This window comes from Oryzias latipes, chromosome 16 (assembly GCF_002234675.1).
Source record: "Oryzias latipes chromosome 16, ASM223467v1".
Lineage (NCBI taxonomy): Eukaryota > Metazoa > Chordata > Actinopteri > Beloniformes > Adrianichthyidae > Oryzias > Oryzias latipes.
Genome location: NC_019874.2, coordinates 31487960 through 31500394, shown reverse-complemented (window position 1 = coordinate 31500394; position 12435 = coordinate 31487960). Strand labels below are relative to the sequence as shown.

The window sequence follows — 12435 nt, the reverse complement described above, 5'->3', positions numbered from 1 at the left end:
ACCTCTGATCACATACCAATAATCTTCTCCTTAAATGTGGCAAATGTACCATCTCTTGTGGCGAAAGATAATAACGATCTTACAGATAAACTTGATTGGTCCAAAGTTACAAATGAGGACATCAATAAATACACAGCAACCACCGATGCTCAGCTGCAGGCTGTAAAATTGCCCAGGGATGCGCTGGCATGCTGTGATCCAAACTGCAAAAATACTACTCATTGCAATGAATTGTGTAAACTCTATGAAAATATAGTAAAAGCTGTAAAAGATAGTAGTCTTTGCCTACGAAGCAGGAGTCTTAAAAGCTGGACTGTCAAGCCAGGCTGGAATGACTTTGTAGCTGAACATCATGCTGCAGCCAGGGACGCTTTCACACTCTGGCATGAAGCTGGGAAGCCTCGTCAAGGTGCCTTGTTTGAGAGCAAGAAAATGACTACTGCTAGATTCAAATATTCACTTCGCATTCTCAAAAGGCAAGAAAACATGATGAGAGCAGACTCTCTGGCCAGAGGTCTACAAAATAATGATTACCATAAATTCTGGAAGGAGGTTAATTCTATGAATAATCGTAAAACTTCATTGCCATCCAACATTGAAGGTGTATGTGGTGCTGATAACATTGCTGATTTATGGCGTAAGCATTATTCTGACCTGCTTAATTCGGTAAAAAGTCATGCAGTTTCTATTGACAATGTGGATTTTACAGACACAATGGTTATTCGTGCAAGTGAGATTCAAGATGCAATTTCAAAGATAAAAGAAGGCAAAGCATGTGGTCTTGATGACATCACAGTCGAGCATTTAAAATATTCAAGTTTTAAATTACTGCCCCTGCTGGCCATGTGTTTCACTGGCTTTTTAACCCATGGAGTCCGGCCTGATTCAATTCTCTCAGTTGTATTAATTCCCGTCATCAAAGACAAGACCGCCAGTTTAAATAGTCTGTCGAACTACAGACCGATTGCCCTTTCCAGCAACATTTCAAAAATTTTAGAATATGTTTTATTGACTAGACTCGAAGTGCATCTTTTAACAAGTGAGAACCAATTTGGTTTTAAAAAAAGTCTCGGCACTGATATGTGTATCTACGCGTTACAGGAAATAGTTGGGAAATACCTGCATCTGAATACATCTGTATTTCTGTGTTTTATTGATGCCACTAAGGCCTTTGACAGGGTCAACCGCCTCAAGCTTTTTCAGAAGCTAATTAATCGAGGAGTGCCCAAATGTCTTGTACGATTCCTGGCTTTCTGGTATGCTAATCAAACAATGGTAGTCAAATGGGGCAATGTCTTATCAGAGCCTTTTTATGTAAGCAATGGAGTTCAACAGGGGGGGATCCTCTCTCCATTTCTATTCAATGTGTATATTCATGACCTATCCACTAATCTGAATCTGTGCAAAACTGGATGTGTTGTTGGATGTCAAACCTTTAATCATCTTATGTATGCTGATGACCTTGTCATTTTTAGCCCCTACAGTGCTGGGTTACAAACACTTTTAAAGGTTTGCTCTGATTAAGGCAGAGACTTTGACATAAAATACAATCCCTCCAAAAGCAAAGTAATGATCGTAAGGACCAAAGACGACAGAAATGTAAACTTTCCTGTTTTTAAGCTTTGTGGAACGCCTCTGGAACAAACATCATCTATCAAATATCTTGGACATTTCATTACTGACGATTGGAGGGATGATAGAGACATTCAGAGACAGTACTGTAAACTCTATGCTCAGGCAAATATGCTGATGAGAAAATTCAGTGCATGTTCTCTTAAAGTGAAGTGTTCGCTGTTCAGAGCTTACTGCACTCCTCTGTATACGGCCCCTCTTTGGTGGAACTATGGACGTGGGACCTTCCACAAATTCTTAGTGGCCTATAATGATGCTTTTAGGCTTCTGCTACAGGTGCCCAGGTGGTACAGAGCCAGTCAGCTGTTTGTGGACGCTCACATCCCCACCTGTGAAGCTCTACTGCGCAAGCTTACATACAGCCTCATGGAACGCCTGGACAAATCTAAGAACTCAATTATCATGTCTCTGACTGATCCCAAAAGAAGCTCATGCCGCTACACTTCTGCCCTAAGGAAACACTGGATACAGCGATTATACTCTTTTTAAGTTATATCTTTTTACTTTTTATTTATAAATACTGTATTTGTATCTTATGTTTTATTTTATTCTCTTTTCCTCCTATGGACCACCTGAGTCTGAAATAAAAGTTTGAATATTAAACACATCTTTGTACACTGTCTTTATGTATTCTAACAACCCCAACTGTAGCAGGGAAACAAGAACCGAGCTGCTGATGAAGCGGCCTCATTGTAGAGTGGCAACATTGCAAAGCTAAGAGGTCAGCAGTTTGCATAATCACGATTCCAGCATCAAAGCCCATTTATCTGAACATGCACAAACAGGCTATCAGAATGGACTTCACTTCTGTTCCCAGCCCTCTCACTCATGCTTTTTACACCAAGATTCCCCACTTCCCATGAGTCTTAGGGGTTGAAGGCGGGGCTAACCCCCAGAACGCCACAGTATTTATACTTAAAGTAATTCACAAAACAAATGTTATACTACCCACAAAATAAAACAGTATTTTCTTATAATTATTCTGGTAAATATGTATCAAATTTAGTCATAATTTTGGCCAAATATTATGTTCACGAGAAAGGGGTTAGAGAGGGTCCCCAAACCCAAAATGTTAAAGAAACACTTAAAAACCTATTATATCTCTAAAGAAAATTAAAATTGAGTAATCTGAAATTATCAGAAGCAATTACACCATTTAGAACCTATAAATGTATTACTTCTTTTTTAATGTATGTTTATTGTTTTATTTTATTTTTGTATATTTTAACTTTTTAAACGTTTTTATTTGTTTATTTATTTATATGTTATTAAATGTATTACTTCTGACTAGCAGATCTTCATGTTGTTGTATCTTGTTTAGTTTTTCTTTATCGGTTTATATTTTTGTGTGTTTGAATGATAGTCTTGATAAATGTTCTATATTGGTCTATTTTGTACACAAATTTGTTCAAATTTTGTATGATTATTAAACCGTCAATAAAGATTTATTTTAAAACAATACACCTGATTTATGCAACTTTTTAAGAAAGGGGGTCTCTGGACCTGAAAGTTAAAGTTAGGCTTTTAATGTGCTAAAGCACCCATCTATGTTAATATAATGAATTCCTGATTTGGCTGCCAATGTATAAATAAAAAAAAAAAAGACTTTTATCACATGGAAGAAAAAGACCAGCGCTTTGCAAAGGACTTGTTTCTTGAAAAGAAAAATATTATCAGGTGGTAAAGCTTTTGTTACAATCAAACGTTAATTGTCAAAGGTAAAGGGACCAGATATAAAGTGTATAGGTGTTGGGATGTAACATCAGCATTGTGGTTTAAACAGGTGTTAGATCCACTACCATCTGTTGAAAACAGCTGATTTTTAGTGACATTTTCTGAATGAACAAGAAAAAGGATTTTCTTCTTTTTCCTCTTTCAACATTTCAGAGTTCTCTAAGTTCAACTCAAAGCTGAGAAACACACTTTCCATTTTCATGAGTACACTTTCCTGAAATTACTCCTATTTAGGAAATGTAACCCAGAAATATTCAATTCCTCATTTGACAGTTAAGCTTGGTTCCTGCGCAATCCTGCAGAGAAGCAGGAGATCATTGGATATCCACCTTTGAGTCTGTTGATGTGGACTAAGCCCACCCTACTTCTACTCAGCCATAACTGAGAGCTCTCTGTTTACAGGCTCTCCTGCTAGCTTGCAGCTAGCAAGATTCTCAAGAAGATGATAAAAAATGTATCAGATCCAGAACGACTGACAGCTGTTTATTTCTCTGTAGAAGTCTGTGGGATTTTGGCTTCTTAGAGCCAGAAGGTACTTCCTGTTTGGAACGCCAGGGGGGACGGAGTCACTTGGTCAGTGTTATCAACCTTGAAAGGACAGAAATTCCTCAATAACATCTGCTGCTTAAATACAAATGAGCTCCAGCAAAAGTCCTAAACAAATGAAGACTAAAGCAGCCACCAGTAGAAATGATATTTTATTCATTTTTTCCACGTCTGACGTGTTCTAAAACCTGTTTTAACTGTTTCCTTCAAGGTCTTCTAAAAGGTGTTTCTGCTGCTTCTTTAGGATGTTGTAGAAGATGTCCTTGTGGGCGGGGCTTGCCCTCAGGTGATCCAGGAGCTCCCTCATCTTCGCCTGAGAGGTGGGCTTCGATCTGATCAAGTTATAAGCCTCTTGCTGGATGGCGTCTTCCTGGAGAAGCTGATCTAGGATGGGTTCAACGCAGGTGACTCTGTCGATCAGCTGGCTGAAATGTTCGTCCACAAAGTGTTTCCCTGCAGAGGAAGGAGAGAAAATACATTTTTGTGACTCCGTCTACATGTTTTCCTGCTGAAACTCAGGCTTCTGGAAGGGACTAAAATGAAGTTCTAGTTCTCTCAGATGGTTAAGGTTTCTCTCTGACACATTTGTGTTGTTCTATGGTCGACAACTTCAGCAGGGAACAACTGGAACAACTGTAGTAGGTTTAGGGGATGTCATCTGGACTTGGTTTTAAAGTTGGAAGACGTTTCACCTCTTATCCAAGAGGCTCTGTCAATTCAAAGCCTCTTGGATAAGAGGTGAAACGTCTTCCAACTTTAAAACCAAGTCCAGATGACATCCCCTAAACCTACTACAATGGAACCAACCTGGATGAATGAGAGTCTTCATAGACAACTGGAACAACTAGAATTTTAAAAAACGTATTCGTTTTTTTTACAGGGAACGTTCCAGTGTTTAATACACCAAATAATTTAAAAAAATGACTTTTAAGAAATCTCACTTCCTTTGGTAACTGTTAATATAAACCTATGAAAAAAACTGTGAATATTTACCAAATATGCATAAAGAGAAACATCCAGAATCAGTTCTGCTTTTTCAAAGCTCACAGATTTACCTCAGCGTTTACTACTAACATGTAATGATCTGCAATAGATGTACAAATGCTAACTAATGGCACATTAAAAAAAAGGAATAAAAACATGTCAAATATAAACAAATAAACATATTTACTCAAGTGTATTCATATTAAATCAACTAAGTCAATAGAAAAAAGAGCAGAGCTGACCTGAGACGGAACCAGAAGATGAAGATATTCCCGCCTCATTCACTGAAAATAGTAGAAACAGAGTCAGAAAATACTTCATTTAGGAGTGGAACGATTTATTTCAACAACTATTCTATTATAATTAGTGGCTGACAATAGTATTCCTAATCCATATTGTTTCATTCTTAACGATCTGATCCTCTGTCCTAAAGTGGATCCAGATCCTCTTCATCCAAACTTCCAGCAGTGAGACTCAGACAGAAATTCCTGCTACTGAACAGTTTTCCAGATTCTTGGATTTCTTCCAGATCATCAAGTTAATGAAATCTGTGTCCAAACCAACAAGTAAACTAGAATGAATGTCTAATCCATTCACATGTTAGTTTCCTAAAGTTCACCACTGTTGTTTTTCCACATCCAAAGAATCCAAAGGGAACATTCTTAGAACATTCTAGACACTGGATGGTCACATGACTTTATTCACAGTCTGTCCACACATTGGACTGGAATGATGGACTGATCCGTGTTGATGACGTCACACGTGTGTTGTTGCTGTGATTGGTCGGTTTTACCTTATAGTAAATAAATCTACTGTACCTCAATCCGGATGGTGTTTTCCTATATTATCATCAATTTATTTCATTTTAAATGATTTTATAAAACCTAAGGTTGATTCGATTAACAACTTTTCTTCAGACAGATCGATCTTGTTGGACAAGTTGATTACACTTGATTATCTTGCGAGAAATCCAAAGAATCTGGAAAACTTCCCCTGCACTGTTCAGGTTTCTCTGGGTTCTGACTGAAGATGTCCTGATCCACTTTCAGTCAGGGAATCGGATTCAATGGGATATCGACTATGAATCGGATCAGGAACCACAGATTCTGATATGAATGGATCCAACCCTGGTTTCTATAATGATCTGGTGGTTTCATGGCGCAGGGCGGCTTCCTTATGCAGGAACTTCAGACGGAGAAAATGAAAGAACTGAAACCACGAGAGTCCTTCTTTTCCTCTTTTTTTTAATGTGTTCTTTAATCTCCGCTGAAACTAAACCTCTCACCGCAAACACATTCTCAGATGAACTTCATTCTATCAGCTTCACTTCCTTGAACCTTCAGTTTTGCGCAAAGACCCGGTCGCTTCTGCGCCATACCGACACAGCGGAACTAGTTCTTACGGAGCTGCTGCGCCTCCGCCGCGCACTGGATCCCCCTGAGGATCTCCGCGGCCACCAAAAGCGCCTTTTTCTCCGTGAAGGTGGAGACCATCACATCTGCGACCACCAAGAAGTTCTTGTCGTCCACCCTGCCGCGCCGGACGCGCGGCTCCTGCCGGCGGTCCACCAGATCCTGGACGAACTTCTGGAAGTTTTCCTTCGTCAGATCCTCCAGCGTCTCCGCCAAAAGCTTCCTGGGGGTTTTGGACTCCATGTCTCGTCAGTGAAGCCCAGACGGAGCTGGATAGAAGTTACTGCAAACCGAAAGAGGAAGAGGAAGAAGACGTCTGTCTTTCCCGCCTGTTTCGGAGCAGCAGAACAATCTGCGCGCGCGGTGATTTTTAGAACAGAAATATTTATCCTTTTAGAATCTTTTTCACCTTTTATATATTAATAGAGGTGACATTTTCACATCAGTCTACCATGAAAAAGAAAAAAGTTTAATGTTTCCAGCAAAAGAGCAGAAAACAGGAGCGGATTCACAGATTTTAAGGCCCAGGGTCAGTCAAAGACCCCCCTCCTCCCTCCCCCCTCTTGTCATGATGATCCTCTCAGTTTTTTTCAGCAGAGATTTACAAGAAAATGAATAATGAAAACTGACATTGTCTGGTAGAAAAACGAGATGTTAGAGCAAACATCTGTTCTTTTTTGCTTTGGTTGAAAAATAAAGTTTTTCTCTCTTCATTTTTTATGTTTTTTAGAATATACATAAGGAAACCCCTGACTTCTGTTCTTAAACAGAAAAGGCCACACCCCCTGCCACTTGAAAGCAGGCTACATGAAATCCGTCCATCATACATTTTGAACGTTGGACATGGGGGCCAATAGGCTCCACCCACTTCTGTTTATTGTTATTATTTTGAACAAAAACATTAAAAAAAGTCCAAAAAGAAAACATTCTGGATTGTTTTTGTGTCACTTCTTTTAAAAATGTATTTTAAAAAGTTGATTTTATATTTTAGACAAAGAATACAACACAAAAAACTCTCAAAGATTTCTGTAAAACTAGGAAGTGAATGGGATTCGATGTCCTTAATGGAATTATTCGATTGTTGACAGATTGTGACGGATTTCCGAAGTTCTCTGCTTAGATTGTAGAACGTTCAGACGTTCAGATGTTGTTTGGGTTTCATCTCATTTCCTCCTTTTTCTGCTCTCATTGAAGCTGCGTTTATGTTTCGTTGTTTTCCACAGGTGGAAACATCCTTCGGTTTCATCCCAGCATTTAACTCCTCTCCAGTCTGGACACGAGGTCGGGGTGCTGCTCCTTCAGGACGGAGAAGAAGATGTTCTTCTTGTCTTCGTCCTGCAGGTCATCACAGAGGAGCGCGCTCAGCTTCTTCCTCCTGGTCGGCAGCGCTTTGATGTTCCTGTCCCGCTCTGGCGTGATGACGCCTTTGTTCAGGAGCGCTTTGAAAAGGGCTTCCATGAACGTCACTTCCTGAATCAGCTCCCTGCTGAATCTCTCCACAAAGTGCTTTTCTGAGGAAATATGAGAGAAATTATTGTTTCAGGAGAACAATGTTGAAAAGTTCAGAGCAGTTTGTGATTGGACCTGATTATTTTACATTTCTCCCAAACAGATCAGAAAGGTTCTAAGACAGAAAGACAAACCACCAAAGTCTGAAACGATGAGAAAGAACTAATCAATGTTTTAATCCTCATGAATTCTGTGTCCACCATCTGGAACATTTTCCTCCACCACTGTACTGAAACCACCCATTTCCCAGAATGCTTTGCACTAATACAGACATTACCGGAAAAAGGGGAAAAGCAGATGAAGGGACAAGAATGAACCGAAAACCAGACACCAGAACTACACAGAGGATGGAGGACTTCAAGAAGACGACTGATGATCAAAGTTAGACTGTAACCATGACAACAGCCAAGAATAAAAAGAAGGAAACAAAAAGAATATTTCAAGTGTCAAACGTAGAGTTTTTACCAGGGACAGCAGGTTCTGGTGCTGCAACAGACAGAACCAGCGTTAAGGCTTCAACAACAGGCAGTGACGGTCTGTACCACCAGAATCTGGTCCAAACTTTTACGTCTGAATAATGATTTGTTCAAATGTTCTATCAGTTATAACTCTTTAACTTTTACTGCTGTGTTTGTCTACCTAAACAAAAAGGCCTGAAAATCCAAACTTCTGGACTAAATTACATCCCATAATCCTTCCTGTGCAGTCACAAAGAAAAATAGAGCGCTAGCTGCAGACGACTATCACAGGAATGGAACTTTTTCTGGAATTCAGTCAAATCTGACCAAAACTTCAGACTCGCCTAAATAAGAGTTTATGATCCTGCATACATAAAAACGCAATGACTGTTTTGTTTTTCCTCAAGTTCTCTGCTTCTCTTCCTAGTAATCTAAAGATAAAAAGATGAGATTTAATAGAAAGCAGGAAAACAAACTTACATCACTTTCCAAGTCTACAAAAAAAATTGTGTTGTTTTGATTTCATGTTCACAAAATGACAATAATACTAAATCGTATCCTTTGCAATTCTTTGGTGGGTAGACATCATGAAGAGAAGTCGGAGCACAAACAGAAACTCTGAACGCTTTTTATGTTTTTACTGGATCCACATCAACAAACAGGACGTTCTGCTGCTCGCCATGCAGCCCTTTTACCTGACACAACAGGTGCAGATGCAGCTGCAGGGGCAGGTGCAGATGCAGATGCAGGTGCAGGTGCAGATGCAGGTGCAGATGCAGGTGCAGGTGCAGATGCAGGTGCAGGTGCTGATGCAGGTGCAGATGCAGGTGCAGCTGTAAAACACAGAAGAACATTTTTAACAGCATTGAAGCAGATTGTAAACCAGAAGTGTGACAGCAGAAAAGACGACGGTCTCTTTTCTTAACAGACAAGTCTTTCCAGCAGTTAGAGATGAGATGAACAGGAAGTTAAGAGAAATTCAACAAATAATGATTAAGAAGTTGAGGAAAATTATGTTTGGATGTTTAAAGTTAAACTAAATCAGAATCCAGGTTGAAACTGAATCCACACCACCCTAAAGGACAGAAACTCTTACCCAGCTGGTCTGCAAAGCCGCCCAGATTCGCCTCTTGGAGAACCTCCACAGCCACTCTCAGGACGTTCCTCTCAGAGAACACGTTCACCATCACATTTGTGACTTCAATGACGCCCTTTCCCTCCACCTGGTTTTTGTAAACACGCCGTTCTCCTTCTCTGTCCAGCAGCTCACTGATGAAATCCTGAAACTCATCGCTGGAGAGACTCTGCAGACACTTTTTCAGAGCTTTTTTGGCCGACATTTTTCACGGCACAGACGTTCTCTAACGTTCCTTAGATCAGCTCTGATTGCTCCTCTCTGGGGAGGAGGAATGAGAAGAGACGGTGCCTTCAAGTGCAATAGGAGAATTCTATTTCACAACAACTTCCTTGTGTTTTATGGGCCAGTAATCTATCTGGAGTTTTCCCAGAACCACAGAGTAACCACAGGAAGAGGAGCCATCAATATTGTAAGTAATTGGGTAAGGTCTGCACCTGTCCTATATTTCTACAGTTCTGCAGAGTTCCAATGATTTCACTGTAGTCTATAAATCATTTGTTTTAAGGTCAAATTTCTTTTTTCAGATTTCTGTACTTTTACTGAAACTGAAACTAAATCAGAGAATGTTCATAGTTTAACTGATTTTCATAGATAAAAAACTGTTTGAGCCTCAGGAAAAAAAGACTTTCTTGAAACAGAAACAAAAGCAAGAAGATGCCGACATGGAGGCGAACAAAGATCTGATAAATTTAACAGCAACTCAACCGACACACACCAGCATGCCACTCATCGTACGGTTTCGTTTTGAGTCGTGGGCATGTTCTGAAATGTTCTGGTCTATACTCTGTCATTTATAGCCTCATTCCTCACAAACACAAATTTTCAGTATTCTTCAACAAGAACCAACAGATCTGTGCTGTTAAACCCGTCTGAGCTCAACTTCACAATAAGAAACTTTAGTTGTGAAGAAACGCAACAGCAACTTGTGGTTTATGTATATAATTTATTTACACACAACAATAAACACTGCATACTTTTTAGGAAGAACCTAAAAACATGAATCACAGTTTATGTGTGTGAGTTTTTCATCAATAAACATTATCAAAATGAACAAAACATTGAAGTATTCAGTGACAGAGCTCCTCCCCCTTTCTCTAAGGGAGCGCCCAGCCCCCCTAAGGTGGGAAGCTCATAGCAGCCGCTTGTATCCGGGACCTCATTCTTTGGGTCATGACCCAGAGTTCATGACCATAGCTGAGTATTAGAACGAAGATCGTCTTCCCTCACTTGTGAACAAGTCCCCAAAATATTTTTTTCTTCTTCTTTTTTTTTTAACTTGTCCTGTCCAACAGCTGGGCAGACAGATGAGAGCTGAGGGCCTCTTGTGTTGGACATATTTTACTTCAATAATAGGGGTTATTAATCTTCAGACAAACCAGAGGTATGTCTGAATAAACCCCTTTTGTAATTGAGGCCACACTTTATTAATTTCAATCATGTTTGAAAATCTTTGGTGTTGGACCGGACGGAAAAGGAAAGGAGGGAAGAAGAGAGAGGGATGTTAGAGAGAGGGGGGGGAAGGTGATAGTGGGAGGGATAAGACCATGAAGCAGCATAAAGCAACAAGTTTACTGGTTGTTTATCATTACGGTAAGGTTCAAATGAAGCCAATAAAGGGCGGTGCCTGTCCACACACACTCAAATGTTATCAACACACCTGCTAGCTGCAAAAATGTCCACATGTCAACATGTACACAAAACCAATAGTGTTCACACACGCATACCTATGCCTTTAAACCAACTAGTGTGAAATATTTCATTCATTCAATCACACAAACTGTTAGTGCAAAGGTGAGCTAACACCTGTGCTCAGGTGAGTGTTTATGTTCTTCTAAAATGGATGGTGGAATGTGAAAAGAAGGAGGAGGAACGCCCAGCCACCCCAACACCCAGACCCCCGCCGCAGCAGCAGCGGCAGCCGGAACCCCCCAACGCCACACAGCAGCAGGCAGGGGACAACCGCCCCCGGGCAACCAAATCCGCCACCCAGGCCAGGACCAGCAGGACCGCCGCGAGACCCCCAGAGCCAGAGAGCAGGGAAGCACGGGGGGAAAGAGAGCGCCGCCCCAGCCCAACCAGGAGAGCAGCCCCCCCGCCGCGCCGGAAGAGCCCAACGCAGGGCCACACCCGTGAAGGGCACCAACAGCCCCAGACGAGCACCCCATCACCACCCAGGAGTTCCGGGCATCCCCCCGCCCCAACCCCAGGAACGAGCCAGGACCCCCCAAGGGAGACCCGCTCCGCACTCCAGGCAGCCACCCACCCGGCCCACGGTTGGTCCAGGGAGGAGCAAGGCAGGGGCCAGCCACCCCCACCCAGGAGGGAGCACCCCGGGGAAAAAGGGGGCCCACAATGGGGGTTGTAAACATGGCCCGACCAGGCTCGGCCACTGTTGGAAATTTGGCGGGGCCCAGCGCCCAGGGGCAAGGACCAGAACCCACCCCCAGGGACACGAACACCCCCAGCTCATGTGTAATGTGAACCCCCCCCCCCCCCCGAGCGGAGAGAGCACCGCCGGGCCCAGGAAAACAGCACCCAGGGGACACGGCAGCTGTCGCCAAGGGACCCGTACCCCCCACCAGGGAAGGGGTAGGGAAGTCCCCAAAATATTTAAACTCCTCCACATGGGGCAGGGACACTCCACCCACCCAGAGATGGCAAACAACCTTACTCCGGTCGAGAACCATTGCCTCAGATTTAGCGTTGGTGACTCTCATCCCAGCTGCTTTACACTCTGCCACAAACCGCCCTAATGCACGCTGGAGGTTCTGGCTCGATAAAGCCAACAGTACAACATCATCTACAAAGAGCAGAGAGGAAATCCTGTGGTCCCCAAACCAGACCCCCTCCAGCCCCTGGCTGTGCCTACAAATTCAGAGCACCCTCCCCAGGATACCACGGGGTCAAACACCTTTTTCTAAATCCACAAAACACATACAGTGGTGGACAAAATTGTTGGTTGCCCTCAGTTAAAGAAAAAAAGTCCTCACTGAATGCTCACTGAAATGACTTGAAACGTTCA

The 12435-nt window shown here is 41.9% G+C and overlaps 1 protein-coding gene across 2 annotated transcripts; it reads right to left on the bottom strand.

The window, feature by feature from the left end:
* Window positions 1–4046: 4046 nt before the first annotated feature.
* Window positions 4047–9027, bottom strand: LOC101170619 (apoptosis-associated speck-like protein containing a CARD). Of its 2 annotated transcripts, XM_020710507.1 has the most exons (5): window positions 8971–9027; window positions 8283–8303; window positions 6299–7819; window positions 5139–5180; window positions 4047–4365 (listed from the first exon to the last, which is right to left on the bottom strand). In XM_020710507.1, the coding sequence occupies exons 3-5, from the start codon at window positions 6549–6551 to the stop codon at window positions 4106–4108; spliced, it is 555 nt and encodes a 184-aa protein (XP_020566166.1). In that variant the 5' UTR covers window positions 6552–7819; window positions 8283–8303; window positions 8971–9027; the 3' UTR covers window positions 4047–4105. The 2 variants fall into 2 exon arrangements, with proteins under 2 accessions (XP_020566166.1, XP_011484148.1); XM_011485846.3 differs by lacking the exons at window positions 8283–8303; window positions 8971–9027 and having other exon boundaries at window positions 6299–8228.
* Between the last annotated feature and the right edge of the window lie 3408 nt (window positions 9028–12435).

What these genes read in the sequence shown, in the direction of transcription:
- LOC101170619 (XM_020710507.1), bottom strand. Translation starts at nt 6,551, where the DNA reads ATGGAGTCCAAAACCCCCAGGAAGCTTTTGGCGGAGACGCTGGAGGAT. An exon ending in GGCGGAGGCGCAGCAGCTCC is followed by an intron (nt 5,181 to 6,298) that starts GTAAGAACTAGT and finishes TACTATTTTCAG; the next exon opens with TGAATGAGGCGGGAATATCT. An exon ending in ATCTTCTGGTTCCGTCTCAG is followed by an intron (nt 4,366 to 5,138) that starts GTCAGCTCTGCT and finishes CTTCCTCTGCAG; the next exon opens with GGAAACACTTTGTGGACGAA.